General features: G+C 39.1%; 1 protein-coding gene across 5 annotated transcripts in view; it reads left to right on the forward strand.

Annotated features, from left to right (window-relative positions):
* CTNNA2 (catenin alpha 2) overlaps window positions 1-16,165 on the forward strand; it is a 1,370,089-nt gene that overhangs the window by 1,291,367 nt on the left and 62,557 nt on the right. For all 5 annotated transcript variants that reach the window (XM_013007524.3, XM_045283854.1, XM_004713853.3 and 2 more), the window contains 2 exons: window positions 2,441-2,592; window positions 13,915-14,028. In XM_013007524.3, the coding sequence (XP_012862978.1) occupies window positions 2,441-2,592; window positions 13,915-14,028 (266 nt within the window). The remainder of the gene's footprint in view (window positions 1-2,440; window positions 2,593-13,914; window positions 14,029-16,165) is intronic.

The following is a 16,165-nucleotide window of genomic DNA, read 5'->3' on the forward strand; positions in this document are numbered from 1 at the left end:
CTTGACTGCAGATAGAGTTTTCTTTGGGCTTTTTATTCCGTAGTTATAAATTCTTAGAATGTAGAACATAACAAGAGACAACTTTATCTATAGATTCCAAGGAATGGTTACTCAGTGCCTAGAATTAGTCTTTGTCTACCAGTTAGTGTTCGGCTGTTCTCTAGCAAGGTGCCACTAGGGAAAGATGTGATGGTTTGTGTCTATGATGATTTACAGCCTTGGAAACCCCATGGGGTCCTTCTATGTTGTTCTGCAGGTGGTTCTGAGTTGGAATCCACTAAGTGGCTTGATTGTTGTTGTTGTTGTTGTTTAGATAAAGATCAAATTCACGGGGTAAATGCAACTTTAATTTCACTGGATTTTTTTCATAGTGCTGAGATAATTATTTGTATATATTTGCACCCATGCTTTCCGGAACAGGGTTCTTTTTTTATTACATACTCCCCAAAATTGCTACTATTAGAATATTATGGCTCTTTGTGACAATTCTATTTTTCTATCCATTAGTGAAGTAGAATATTTTATCATGTATTCCTAAGTAATTTGAGATTTTTTCTGTGAATTGTTTTATAATCCTTTGACTGTATTTCTTTTTCCTATTGATCTGTGAAAATATTAATCCTATGAGTGCATTTTTTCTTATTGACTTACAGAATCATTTATCGTACATGTGTGTATAAGTAATAATCCTTTGTCAGTTATACAATAAGAACAAATAACTTTATTTAACTAAGTGTTCCCTAATGATATATAAATTTGTAATATTGTTAATGATTTTAGTTATGGAGCTTAGATATCATGTAGAATGAAATTGATATTAGTCAGCATTTACTGTTTAAAAAAATGAAATTTGGAATTAAATTTAAGAGAGGTTCTCATCCTAAATTGCAAGTGCTTTCAAAATACGTCCCTTCTTAAGGAAGCTAATTTCAATGATCTGGATTATTTAATCCTGTAAATAGTTCATTTCTAGCATCTACGGATACATGAAATGCCCAAAATTTAATGCACTGGCTTTGAGAACTATGCTTATATTTGATTCATATTTGTAGCAATGATCTCAGTATTCCCCAATTTTTAAAATCTGAAAGTAGAGTTCAAAAGGCCACCAGAAAACTTCAAATGGCATAGTGAACCAATACGAGTAATTCACCCATCAAGCATGATCCACTTCTTGTTTGCCTCGGTTTGGATAATTTCTGTAGACAGAAAGTAATAGATCACTCCACTTAAGGTCCTGTATTCTTCTACCCCTCGCCCTACTTTTTGAAAAACAATATTTGGTTTTCCTGGCAGAAAATCACATTTTTCTAGGAATGTTTTATCTTGAATACTCTGACCTCAGAGAGTATAGTAATTTAGCAGAGTTTCTTCCACTAGGGATTAAAATGGCTGTTAACGTATCCACAGAGGATGAAGATGAGCATAAAGATGAATCAAGCATGAAAGTTCAGAAATGGAAATAGATGAGTGATGTATCTATTTTATGGTCCTTGTAAATAAAATGAATAGTGCTTTTGGCTCTCCTTTGCCACATGAACTGATGGTTTCAAGGTAATGGCTGAGAAAATTAAATTATAATTTTTGAGAATCAGTGAATCTGCAGTATTTTTAAAGTCGTCAGTGTAGCCATTTCAGAACTGCCACGGAGTTTACTCTCCACATATCTCTACAGCTGTTGTACAGGTGTTCCTGTGAAACAAAGCAGTGTCATCATTTTAGAGAATTTCTATAGGTGTATTCTTTCACTTCAAGGAGGCTCAAGTAAATGGAACAAATGTAATTCCTCTTTGTAGTCTCCTTTTCCCCAAAGCCTTTCTCCTAGAACCTGTTTCCTCCATGTCCAGGTGACCGGATCCCTCCCTCAGTGCCCTCCACAGCCATTTCTCTCTGTCTCAAGTCTTGCCTTCTGACAACAGTGAGCTGGGTGCAGTCCAGTCATCAGCACTTGTCTAGGAAACTGGGCAGCTTAAGGGCTGACATTCACCATCCAGGCTTCTAACACCTTTGAGCCAAGTAGCTTAACATTTCATCTAGATAGGACTTTACAATGTTTTCAAGTGCGTCGCAGAGTTAAAAAAGAAATCTTGACTTAAGTGTTGTAACTAGTAACCAGCAGAGGTAGACTTGAACTGAAGCTGGAGCAATGTAAAAGATGTAGTATTAGACATTATATTACATGATTTGGGGAAGGTTTTCAAAACTTTCTCAGTTGTAGCCCATCACTGTGGATAGAACAATTACTTTTCCTGGAGCAGATTCATGACAAAAAAAAAATACATTTCATCTGACCTATCCCAAAATGCCAGTGGTCTGTCTGCTACTGCACCACTAGACTGCTGGAGTGTTGGTAGGGTCTGCCATTTTGCCCAAGGCCTGCAATGAGAGCTTGTGAAAGAAAGATCATCTAATGCACTGCTTGTTGCTTTGTTTAACACAGTGATGCCACGCTTTGCTGAGCAAGTAGAGGTTGCCATTGAAGCCCTGAGTGCCAATGTCCCACAGCCGTTTGAGGAGAATGAATTCATCGATGCTTCTCGCCTGGTCTATGATGGTGTTCGGGACATCAGAAAGGCTGTGCTAATGATAAGGGTACGTGAAACCTCTGTAGCTGGAAATTTATCAGAGCTTCTATCTGGGACCCTATTTGTTTATTATCATTTAAATTACTTAATTAAAAGGGGTAAGCATTTGGTTTTCTCATTAGTTAGACAAGATAGACTCTAAAAAGAATACAGAATTCCATCCAACACCAGATTTGGAGAGAATGTCCCGCAGAACACTGCCCTACCTCCCTCTGCGGACACTGCTCCTGAAATGTGGCTGCCAACTTGAGGGTTTCCTGCCAGCCTCCAGTGGGCCCCTTTGCCAAAGCTGTCTTCCTCTCAGAATCCGAAAGTCTTGGACGGACTAATATACTGACATTATGCAGCTTCGTAGGTTATTTTTATTATTAACACTCAATAGAAAAGTGATTCATATCTGTATTCTTTTTGTAGAAAAATAAAAGAATATAAACAAGAATAGAACCCCTTAGAACAAACTAAAAGCTACCTCCACCTTACTATCTGTCTACCCTCAGACTCTATTTTTCAAATAAATGTAAGCTTACCAGGCCATGGACAAAGTAAATATACGGAGATATGAGTCTACCAAACAACCAAACTCACTGTTGTAAAACATGTGTTGGGCTGCTAACTGGTGGATTAGCAGTTCGAAATCACCAGCCGCTCCTGAGAGGAGAGAAGTGACTTTCTACTCCCATAAAGAGTCACAGTCTAAGAAACCCACAGGGGCAGGTCTACCCTGCCATATAGGGTCACCATGAGTCATGAGACACCAATCTAGAAAGTAAAAACATTTCACTTTTAAGTTCACATAATATCATTTGCAACTCACTTTCCCCATCTGTAATGAGCTTTCATTTGTCTCTGGTAAGACATACTGCTTTCTTCATTCCACCTAACTACTGTATAGCATTCCATCATAAGATAAACTTTTCCTCCTTACCTACCATTAAATATAGTTTTCAAACAATTTTTTTAGCCTCTGAACTAGTTATTTAAATAGCTGTGTTTGCAGAAGCATGATTTATGACATATTTGTTTCTGTAAAACTTTGACGAAAACTGGGATGAGGCCTCTGTGGTGCTAGTCAGTCCAGTAGAGATATCTAAGCTCTACTTGGAATTTAAAATGTGTAGTTGACATATTAAAATATATATATATATAAAGACATTAAGTTAAATTTAATAACATGCTTCATTTAATTCAGTGTTTTCCAAAATGGATGCTACCATCCCTGGGGAACACAGGAGGCAAAGGAGGTGCCTACACTTTATCCCGGAGAATGGGCTATCTGGATATGAGCTAGGGTCCAAATGTTTGTAATAGCTGGGGGCCACTGAACAATTTTTTTCCCTGAAGAATAGGTAATAGACAACTAAATTTATAAACCTAAAGCTTAATAAAATATGTTCAAATTATTATCATTTTAACAGGTTGCAATGGTCACATTTCAAGTGCTCAGTAGACATTCATAGCTAGTGGCCACCATCTGTATTATAAGCTACCCTAGATAGTTTCATCTCACCCTCATCCTAAGACATCAGAGATCACCCTCAGGCTTCTCAATAAAACCAGGAGGGGTCTATCTGCTGAGCACACTTTGAAAGCTCTTCTCCCAGAATTTTCATTGACCATATACAGGCAACCCTGGGATTACAGTCATCTGATTTATGGACAACACCTCTCTACCCTTCAATGTTACACAAATTTCTCTCACTCTGAAACAATTGAATGAATTCCTACATTAAACCATGCTCCCTGCCCTCTGGTTGATTTTAATCCGTTGCTACCTTCAGGGCAGAGTAGAACAGCTCCAGAGGGTTTCTGAGACTGTAAGCCTGGAAGGAAGCAGACTGCCTCATCTTTCTGCTTCCGGGCTGCTGGTGATTTCAGTCACAGGCCTCCCGGTTAATAGGTGGCTGCTGTAACCAGTGCAACAGCAGGGCTCCTGGACCAAAGCCTATTGCCAACACGTTCTTAATCACATGATTTTCATTCGCTACATGTATAATTTTTAAATCATTGAAAAGACTTTGAAAGTTGGCTTTCACTAAAATTCACAAGGATTTATAGAGCTTCTATAGGGCAGAGCACAACGGCTCCAAAAGGTTTTGAAATTGCCAGTGTTTATGGGGAGAGATTTTATCAGGGGTGAGTTTGAACGACAGCCACCTCAATGCTTAACCCACTGCACCACCAGGCACAACCTCCACCTGCTGTCATGCAGTCAATTATGATTAATAGTGATCCTGTATTAGGTTTCAGAGACCAGGAATCTTAGGAGCAGATAGCTTCATCTTTCGCCTACTGTGGCACAACACAGGCTTTGAATCGTGGACCTCATAGTTAGCAGCCCAATGTGGACCTCATCCTGCCTCCAGGGCTCCTCTAAAGCTAAAGAAGAACCCTAAACCCTTAATCTAATTAAGCTATAAGTTCTTCAAGGCATAGTTAGAAACTGATCCTGTTCATAGTCTGAGGACTGCCTGTGTAACAGAACCACTGCCCCCTTCCCCTGAAAAGAATCCCACCCCAAGCCAGTAACCACTGACTGATAGCCTGTGCTCCTTCAAGTCTTCCCAGACAGTATCTATGACAGGCTGTGCACTCCATGATCCATTTATCTAGAGCTTCTTTCACAATTCCTATATGGTGTGAATTCTCCTTGAATTTGGGTATAATCATGATATCTGGTTTTGGTACTCTTCAAAGTTGGTGTCCCAAGCACCAAGACGGGAGAATAATGTCAGCTGAGCAGTACAGAGCGCCTTGTCACCCGAAGACTTGAGGGTTTTCACATTTCTCCGTCACTTGGGATTCCAAACGCCATCTTTTCATCTTTAAGTCAGCTTATTTTTTTGTATCAAATATATCTTCCTTTCATAATAATACTATAACCAACTTGAAATACTCAGAGTATTCCATTAATTATATCAGACTGATACAATTATGCTTAACAATGTGAAATTTGGGGCCTGACAGGTTAATTTCCTGTTCTTCCAACTTTCTCACTTTATCCTTGCCACACATACCATCTCTCAAAGCCTGGCACAAATGTACTTGCCACAAATTTTTTTCCTTTTAAATGACTCTATCCTTTAACCATCTGTAACTATTTCTGCTTGTAATAGTATAGATATATATTACTTATAGGTACATTAGGCTGCTTTAGGATGTGAAATTTCAGAAAGCAAAGGCTATCTCTTTTTCTTTTTCACTATAGTGCCTGCTCTGACACAGTGCCTTATAGTGTATGTGTGTGTGCACGCACACACGCATGCATGCACAGAAGAGAGTGTGAGAGAGAGAGGGGCGGGGGATGAGAGTATATGTTCGCAGCGGCCTACACCTGTGAAGATGACAGAAAGAAAAGAGAATGGAAGGAGACGGAAAGGCAGGGTACTGAGTCTTTAAGCCCATAACAAGTTAGCTCTTTTTTGCCCATCACGTATCAACTTGTGATATAAGGTAATAGACCCTGAGAGTTATGTTTTCAAAGCATTTGGCACTAAATCCCACTGTAATCCTCAAGACATGTTCCCTCTTTTGCCATTTCTCTGCTTTGTTAGCCTCCACATTTGTGTGACAACCATTCATCTGGGAGGCTGAGAAGTTTATGGCCTTCATTCATTTATTCATTCACGAGCTGTAAAAAATATAATTTTAGATAAAATGCCATATCTTTGTTACATGAAGTGTCATTCCTCCATCTTGACATTTCAAATGATTTGATCAGATGAATTTCACACTTAAAATTTAGGAATAGAAATGTACAGTATGTACAAATTGTTATTTTTAAACTTCTTATCCTTTCAGTATCCAAATGGATTCATTTTATACTTTAGCAATTTCTTAGGATTTTGAGTATAATGATTAAGGATACATAAAGAAAAAATCCATTGCACTAAGTGAGGAAGAAAGATAATAAAACTAGTAGAACTACTGAGTCGAGCTGTTCCGTTCCCAGTAAACCTCTCCTCTTGAAGTATCGATTATACTTCGGGAAAGAAAGAACTCTATTTTTTTTCAGGAGCAGCTGCAGCAAGGACCTTGAAGGGTGAGACTCTCCCTCGTACTGCCTGTGGGCATCAGTACATATTGCATGGGGGTGCTGCTATCCAAAGTCCTCCAGGATAGCTGCAGGCAACTCTCTGCAGACAAGAGTCCTGTCCTTCGTGTGGTCAGCAAACCTGACTGATCTCTTGGAGCACATCTACTCTGCCCCTCCTGCCTTTAGGTCTGTCTCCATCTTGGGAAGGTTTGCATTCTGTGTTATGGCAACTCTAAAGGAATTTTCTGATCACTCTCCAAAGTAGGTTGGCAAATTAATGAATAGGCAAACCTGCCAAATCAACATACACATAAGACACAAAGGGCTAAACATTGAGTGTTGATCATTAAGATCAGTAGATTAAGTTCCAGGTGGAAATGTCTTGGTTTTAGGAGATCAGTGTTCAACAAATTGTTGTGTCATTCCCTCAGAGTGAGTCTGAAAACTCTAGAATGATAGTGATACACTGCACGTTTGTAGCTGGAAGCCATGAAACACATTTTTGAAGAGAAGCGGGAAATGATAGGGCCTGGCACGTGGATTTGGATACAGGTATTTCCATGGTTTCTAAACTGCACCAAAGTACCCTAGGGAATTGCGACCTCGTCTAGAACTATGAAGGAAACACAGAGGAATCACTCAGCCGCTGTAAGCGATTAGCCTAAGGTAACTCAATTTCAGCTGCAGGTTCATATATTTCTTTGGAAGAAATGACTTGGGAGGCTAGGTATTTGAGGACAATTGTGATAAAAAGGAAGTTCAGGAATCAGCAGGTCTCCAATTGGATTCCAATGTTTCAGATGTTATGCGATGTTCAACAAGCTCTACATTATTAGGTAACAAAAATATTAAGTTGGGTAGCCCTAACTACTTGAACGATATAACTTTTAGTCTTATGTTTGATTTCATTGTCATAGAAGCATGGCAGAGAACATGAAAATCGTTACTGAGGCACTAAGAGTCCTGTGGAGGATCCCTGGTGGTTACACATTGGGACTGACAACTTCAAGGTCGACAGTTGAAACCACCAGCCTCTTCTCAGGGGAAAGATGCAGTTTCCTACTTTATAAATATTCACAGTCTCCGGAACCCACAGGGACAGTTCTACTCTGAGCTTTAGGGTCACAGGAGTCAGAATCAACTCAATGGCAGGGAGAATTTTCTGGAGAAGAGTACTGTGAATTGAGAAAGTTTGGGAATATATGAGCTAGTTTAGGGGAATGGATGGTTGGCATACTGATCACCTCTTTTAAGCCTGTTTCCTGCTATAGAAAATGGCGATATGTTATCATAGCTCCCAATGTATAGCATAAGTCTGACAAGTTAATTCTCAAGTTCTCAAAAATTATTTATTCATCCAATGAAGTTTATCTTCATATGATCGTTAATAAAATAATGAATAGTTTTATAAAAATTACAAAGATTTGAATCACAAGAAATATCTATCAGTAGTTAAAAACAAAGTATCAGAAAGACCTCAGATGCAATTTATGAGCCTAAATTGATTCACACATTAAAGATTGTCATTAAACACCTTAGTCCCCTAAGGTCCCTAGTATTATTTCCTTAATTAAATTGATTAGAAAGAATTTACTAGGGTTTACAATATTTTTTAATAACACAATCAAGATCACTATTCAACAAGTACTTGTTGATGCCCCATATTGTTGTAAGGGAGCTCCTGAATGTAGAGGTGTCCACTGTCACAGAATGTACATTACTTGGTGGGGGACAAAACAAAGCACTAAGCAGAATACAGTAGTGAGAGATGCTGTGAAGGAATCAAAGACCCGGACAGTGTAAAAAGGAGAGAGCCTAGGAATGGGTATGGGGGTGATGAACGGTGGCCATTTGAGAGGCACCTGGAGAGAGGAGTTAGGAGGAATCCATCAATGTATCTGCGGAAAGAGAAGTTCCAGACAGAATGGCAAGACTGGATCTAGAATAGCGATCCACTAGACCTGGAGCTCTAGATCTGAAGGCCACCTTGCAATTGAGGGGTTCTGAGAAGAAGGACACAATCTGACTTAGAGTTTCAAGGGATCATCCTGGCTTTGGAGTCCCTGGGTGGTGTGCTTGATTAGTGGATGAAAGGTCAGCAGTTTGAACTCCCTCAAAGGTACCTTGGAAGACAAGTCTGGTGATCTGCTTCCAAAAGTCACATCCTGAAAAAACCTATGGTGTAGTCTACTGCACTCGCAAGATCATTATGAGTTAGAATCAACTATATGTCAATGGACAACAATATCATGGCTTTATTATGGAGTAGATCATATAAGGCAATGGCAGAAACAGGCAGGTCAGTTGGGTGCCACTATAGTAGTCCAGGCAAGAGGTGGCAGTGGCCAAGTGGTCCTGACTAGGAGGAGTCAGCTCTTTATTGGTTGTGTTGTTGTTAGTTACCTTCAAATTGATTCTGATATGTTAGGGTACCTCAAAATCTATTCTTTATCAGCATCCTCATATTTCTTTCAAACTCTCCTCTGACAATTGCTAGCTCATGCTCTTATCCCTCTGTTCTCAAATAAACTTTCATATACATGCAATTATTTCTTTTCAATGGCTCTATTGCCTTTAACTGACATGTCTAGGTCAAATGACTTTACACCCTTCAGTTGTCCTCAATGTACTTCTTTTTAGAGTTGGCTGTAGAAGAGACTGTGCGTTGGATTAGGAAGCAGAGAGCAATTGTTTGACTTTGTTCTGGAACTGATTGGCAGTGCAACACTACACAGGTCACATCTTTCTTGACCCCCGATGAAACTAAAACTAAATTCATTGCCATTTAGTCAGTTCTGACTCATTATGAACCCATGTGTTATGAATTAGATATATTTTGTAGGTTTTTTTTGTCTGTAACCTTTATGGGTGCAGATTGTCAGGTCTTTCGTGTGTGGGGTAATGGTGGGGTTTGATCTGCCAACCTTTTGATTAGCAGCCTAGCACAAATTACTTGGACCACCCAGGGAATGGGAACTGCTATAATCAGAGCAATTTAGTCTCATAGACTCAGTAATGGGTTGAACGGTATCACTCCAAAATATCCATCAACATCAACTAAGCTACAGTTCTTAGTATTGTGTAAATCTCTATATGTATTGCAAATCCTAACCTCTAGAATGTTATTGTAGGAGCCTCAATGGCTTAATGCGTTACATGTTTTGGGCTTATTACTGCAAAATCAGAAGTCCAAACCCACCAACTGTTCTTTGGGAGACAGATGAAGAAAAAGCTGTAAATTAAGAACCATAGAGAGCAGTTCTCCTCTATCCCTCATAGTAGTAATGAGTTAAAATCTAAGAGAGAGCTGTAAATTTGATGTTAATGAGGATTTATTAGAGGCACCGTATTCATGAAGGGGGATAATTTGATGTATAGAAAAGATAAACCATGTGAGCTGAGAGCAGAGGGACAAACTACCACTAAGAAAGAATCAGGAGTGCAAGTCCTTTGGACCAAGGTTCTCTGTGCTGAGACCCGTCTAGACTCGGGGGAAAATTGGTGCTAGGACTTACGTAGATCTCCGAGTAATGTTGGATCCATAGCTATTAAAAGTGCACAAGGATCTTGCCTGGGAGTCTCCAGAAAGACATAGCCTTTCCCCTGTGCTTCCATCCTGAACTTGGACGTCTACTCTTCTAAGCTGTTCAAGAATAAATATCTGTTTGTTTAAGTCGCCCACCTTTGTCTTTCGGTGATAGCAGCACTAGCTAACCAAGTCAAGTTCTTCAAGGGGAGATAATGTAGAGGTAAAATCGTTTTGTACCATTTTACATATATGGACTCACTTTCACAACATTCAAAATTCTTTTCATCACTTATTGAAGAATAAAATGAGACGGCCCCTGCTTTCAAACCCCCAGTCAGTGAATTATGATGCTTGATGATCCAGTATGATTAGATCATACTATCTAATGATGCAAATCTAAATATCTCTGGGCCCAGCTGAAGATCCTCTCTATTGCCCCTTATCTCATTTAATTTATGGAGTTCCTTGACCAGCAAGAAACATAACATACCTTTAAGAGAGAATAACTCAAAAAATAACAGCATGAGTCGGAGACACATTTACATGCAGTCACCAAACTGCACATGCACACAACTATTTATATGGATGTCTTGGATGGGTTGGGTGCATGTTGAAGGCATAAGGAGCTATTTTAAGCACCGGCAGTTGCCAAGTGGTGTCATAGCATGCTGAAAACAAAAGCTCTGCGACCCACAGGCCATTTCCAAGCTCGGGGTCTCCCTCGTTGTGACTCCTGGAAATGCCACTTAACTGTTCGGAGTCTGTTTACACAGCTGTAGAATGGGGATCAAACGCGTTTCATTAAGCTGTTCTAACAGTTCAATGAGATCCTGTGGACAAATCCTCTAATTGAGTGTCTGGCTCACAGCGAATGATAAGATATGGTTGTTGTTATGATTGCATTTGGTGCACATGTTATTATTAAGAATAGTCATCACCATATTGTTTATTATTACTTGAGTTTATATTTATAGTTGATGAAGAATTTTCTATGTAGTTGGTTCTAGAAGTTCTTTGAGGTTAGCAAGGAAAGGAGCAATGCTTTTCTTCATTTTAAGAATGAAAATCAGAGAAGCACCAAAGTCCGCTCGCTTCTGAGTGACAGGGTCTGGGGAAAATATTAAGGCCCTGGATCTACGACCAGAGTTTAATACTCTCAGCTATTTATTATTTTTTAATATTTGAGTTCCTGGGCCATGTCACGTGAATAAAAGCTTATTATTAGCCTAATGCTACCAGGGCGGGTTTGCCAGGGACTCGTCTCCTAAATGCACAGCTGATTGACATGTTTGGACACAATGCAGCAAACACTGTCATCATCTGTCTTACTCACTTGAGTGACGTTTTCCTTTCTTTTTTCTCTTCCAAGAACCAATGATGAAAAGTGCTTATAATCTTGTCATCACATCTGTCAGCAGAATTTACCAACTTGCTGTAATGCTCTCCAGTGCATTCCTCAGCAGAAGATGGAGGAATGATTAGAAATTATTGTCCATGACCACAATGACATTGCTTCCAGTTTTTTGAACCAGATTTGCCCAACCTAGCCCTGCTTTAGTTAATAAAGTATGGGAACAAAATCGCTTTCTTCCCTCCTCCTTTTACTATTCCAATGAAAGAATATTGAACATCTGGAGTAGTCAGAGTAAATATTAATATGGTTGACAGTGAGAGAAAAGGAAAAGCAAGAGGGATGTGCCAAAAGCTTAGAAAATTACTGGGCATAATGTGATTTTGGGATTACGGACCCCATTTTATGCCTGTCTGATCAATCTGAAGGCTTCATCAATAACCACACGTGATTAATTACACTGAGGGGGCCAAAGAAACTATTGGAATAATAATGTGACCTTTGGATTGGGAATGGACACTTGCATCAATGGTCCTGTTTGTGGGGTATTAAATCATTTTGAGAGAAAGCCCTAGGAGATGGTGTGTGTCAGAAATCTTTGTGTCAAAGGCAGTTTGGGTGACTGTCCCCTTACAGGTTAATAATGGTGGATTTGGAAATCTTACACTGAAGAACTATGTACTCCTTGCAGGTGAGCCTCACCATTGCTTACGTTCATCCTTGGAGAATCAGCAGAGTATAATAGTTTGGGTACAGGATTCAAATGGCCTGAGTGAGAAGACTTTGTTCAAGATGTAACCACTTGTGCATTACTTTTATTAACTGGAAAATGGAGCAAACAGTGCCTATATTATAGGATGTTATAAGAATTATTGTGTGTGAAGTACTTAGAGATAATAGTGAAAGGCACAGGTGAGCACTTAATGCCCATCTATCACTATTGTGTTTAGGCCATGGAAGGTATTATAGTCCTGGATTTATGGATTCCTACTTCTCTTTTTTCTAACATTGACTTTACAGAGTGAAAAAAATCTTAACCTAGCTCTACACACTTTGAAGGCATCGATAACTCCATGTCCTGTCTGATTCATAATTTAAAAAAAATTTACAAATAGTAACAGACAACAGAGGCAAAAGCCAAGTAATGGAGCAGAGCATGGGGGATCAGAGATCATGGAGTGTTTAGGTCAAATCCTGGTTTTGCAAATCACTACTTCAGAGATTTTGGGCCAGTTGATATCTCAACTCTGGTTTGCTCAACTCTGGTTTGATTATTCCCTATTGTTATCATGGTCTTATTGATATTTTGTATGAGTTATTTAAGTCTTAGCAGGTAAGTAGCAATTTTTAGTTTCATAAAAAATTGTTTATTGAATGATTTGATTTCAAAATACTAAATAATAATGACTGGGGACATTTTAAGATGCTTAATATGTGCTAGACACAACAGCGGACATTGCTTATTCTTCACAGCAATAATCATTGTTAATGATCTATTATTTACTAGTAGTATCAATGCCAATTCACAACTGAAGAAATCACAGCCAAGATACATGAGACAAGTTTTCCAAAGTCACAGAGGATTTGGAATTGAGCTGTCTTTTCTTTAGAAGCTGTACTTATAACCCGCACATCACAGGGCTCAGAGACCAAAATAGAAATCAAGACTAGCCACTTGCCTAAAGGTGATCAATTAGTTTCTCTATTGAGACAGGAAAAAAACACGATGGAATAAGATGACAGATACAGATTTTGCTGGTGGTGATTACTTTTTGCCTTGCTTTGCATATGCAGTGGTGGGACTCGGGCAGTTTTCAGTCGAGCAGAAGCAGTACTTCCATTGTTGCTGAGGTCCGTGGACCAGTTGTTAAAATGGATCTCTCTGAGGTGGCCAGCAGGGAGCCTCCCAATATGGAAATCACAAATTTACCTTCCTTCCTTTTTTTAAACATTCATCTGCACAGCAGCAGTGCTTTGATATCTTGTGGAAATAATAAACTCCCTTTTGCTATATTGGTTTTTATACTGAAAATGATCATTAGGACAAGAAGCCAGTTGTTAAAGTATTTGAATCCCACCACTCTGCATGTGTAATATGAGTAATACACAGATACAGTTTTTCTTGAAATTGGAAGGCATGCCATACCAGGAGTTCAACTTTACCTTGTTACACCTATAGGAGTAAATAATAAATAAGTTTTTGAATATAATTTAGAGTATTTCAGTTTTTCTGATTGTATTCTGACCAGAACCCTCCCCCCACCATCTCCGCCCCCACCAGTGACTAAGCCTATATCTAAGACCATAGATGTATTTTTCTGGGGTTGACTAGCCTTTGTAATAAAGAAATGTGTGGATAAAGCGAAAGGCATTAATTGGAAATATGCCAATTTTCTTCTTCTCTTTCTTCCTCTAGACACCAGAAGAGCTAGAGGATGATTCTGACTTTGAGCAAGAGGATTATGATGTGCGCAGTCGGACAAGTGTCCAGACAGAGGATGACCAGCTCATTGCAGGGCAGAGTGCACGGGTGAGTAGATGGGTGCCCAAGACTTTGGCTTGGTGACAGGGGTTACATTCACCAAACTGACTGGAGAATTAGTGCAAGTCTTCCTAATCCCAGATCTTGGGACCCTAGTGGTTTATGATTCATAAATCTATTTTATCCTCTGAGTTTGTATTTGTTGTTCATAGCCTGTCACATTTAAAAAAAATGATTGAAACAATCCTCACTGATCTTTGATTCCATCCAGCTGCCTTCTTTCTGTATCCCATAAAATGCAGCAGCTACACCAAGCCCATTGTATTATGTGTGATGGTTTTTTCTGGGAATTGAGGACCATGATTAGAGTAAAATAGTTGGGGACCCAGGAACACTCACATTTTGCATTAGCACTGTCCCCATTTTTCTGTGTCAATTCCCTAGCTTTTAAAAACACAACGGCAAATTAAGGATAAGAGTTTTCTTTCTTTCTTTTACTGGCAAGACCTATTGCTTCATGGGTCAATCTACGTTTTCTGATAAACAGAATTTCCTCTGATGACCTTGGTTCAGGATTATCAGAGCAGAGAGAAAACTTAGTTTTCCCCCTGATATTTACGTATAGACTGAGCATTAGACTGAGATTTGTAAGCCACGGAATAGGACAAGAGTCTAGAGACAGATAATAGCAATGTGCTAGCTCAAGTCATGGATCAGGCATATCACTGAGAGCACTGGCTCTGCTTGACATTGACATGCTGTATAGCACAGTCCTCTAGGACAAATGCTCCCAATAGTATTCTGGAATCCAGTCCGATTACCAAATGGTCAATCAGACATATACTGAGTGCTCGATCAAAGATGGCTCTGATAATGATCATCTTTGGGAAAGATATTCAAATCACATGCTGGTCATAATAGAAATTTATAAAAAATGGGACATGAGTCCCTCTTTTAAAAATATCTTACAGACTATCTTTTCCCCCTTAAAAGATTGAAAACTGGAATGTTCAATAAGCACAGTCTTTTGAGGCTATGTTGTCTTAAAATCGAAGTAGTCAATCAATTAATCAAGTCAATACATCTTCATAATTTAGTAAAATCAACATTTGGATATCAGGGACAAAGGGTGAGTATGAGTAATTCCTGTAAACATTAATCAATTCAAAATCAATTTGCTTCACGGATTGGAACTCAGTATAGCTATAACTAAATATTCATTGACTACCTTTTTCCCCTCGAAATCTGAGTCATGTAGTACAACTTTATCTTGCTTTCTAATCACCATCTTGTAAAAAATGACAGCATAGTTCAACATTGTAGAATGAAACATAGAATCCTTGTCCAAATCCATTTCATTCAGCTGACATGTATTAGGCATGATGTCAATGACAATAGGCAGAAACAAATGTCAGAGGGCTCCTGTCTCCATCATCTGTTATTTCTTTACACTCTTGTCACTTTTGAAAGACTTTTCAGTCTGAATTAGGAATATGGTCCAAGATACTAAGACAGGAATATTCTTTTGATCCAGCACTCACCTGGTTTGCCTTTCAGATCCAACATGTGGTCTGTGTGAATAACTGGCATCAGACAGCCTTAGAATTGAGTCAGTCTACTCCAGCCTGTATTGATAAGATGACAAGCTAGAGACCAAAATCTAGCTGTTCAGTTGGAAATAAGAAGGTGCACTGACTGGATGAGGCAACAGATGGTTGAACGTTTGAACAGGCAATTGTTAGCTTGATTAAAATCAAGAAAGAGATGAAAGTTGGCTTTGACAGAGGCAATTGCTCTTTCCAGCAGCCAGACCTCCTTTATTGTTGTTGGGTTTTTTAATTTGTTTGTTTTTAAATCATTTTATCGGGGGCGTGTACAACTCATCACAATCTATACATACATCCATTGTGTCAAGTACATTTGTACATCTGTTGCCATCATCATTCTCAAACATTTGCTCTTCACTTAAGCCCTTGGTATCAGCTCATTATTTTTCCCCCTCCCCCCCTGCCCCTCTCCCTTACAAACCCTTGATAATTTGTAAATTATTGTTATTTTGTCATATCTTATACCATCCGACGTCTCCTTTCACCCACATTTCTGTTGTCCATCCCCCAGGGAGGGTCTTATATGTTGATCCTTGTAATCGGTTTCCCTTTTCTACCCAACCTTCCCTCCACCCTCC

Source organism: Echinops telfairi, unplaced genomic scaffold (genome assembly GCF_000313985.2).
Source record: "Echinops telfairi isolate 266 unplaced genomic scaffold, ASM31398v2 ScPeMD7_7467;HRSCAF=8505_1, whole genome shotgun sequence".
NCBI lineage: Eukaryota > Metazoa > Chordata > Mammalia > Afrosoricida > Tenrecidae > Echinops > Echinops telfairi.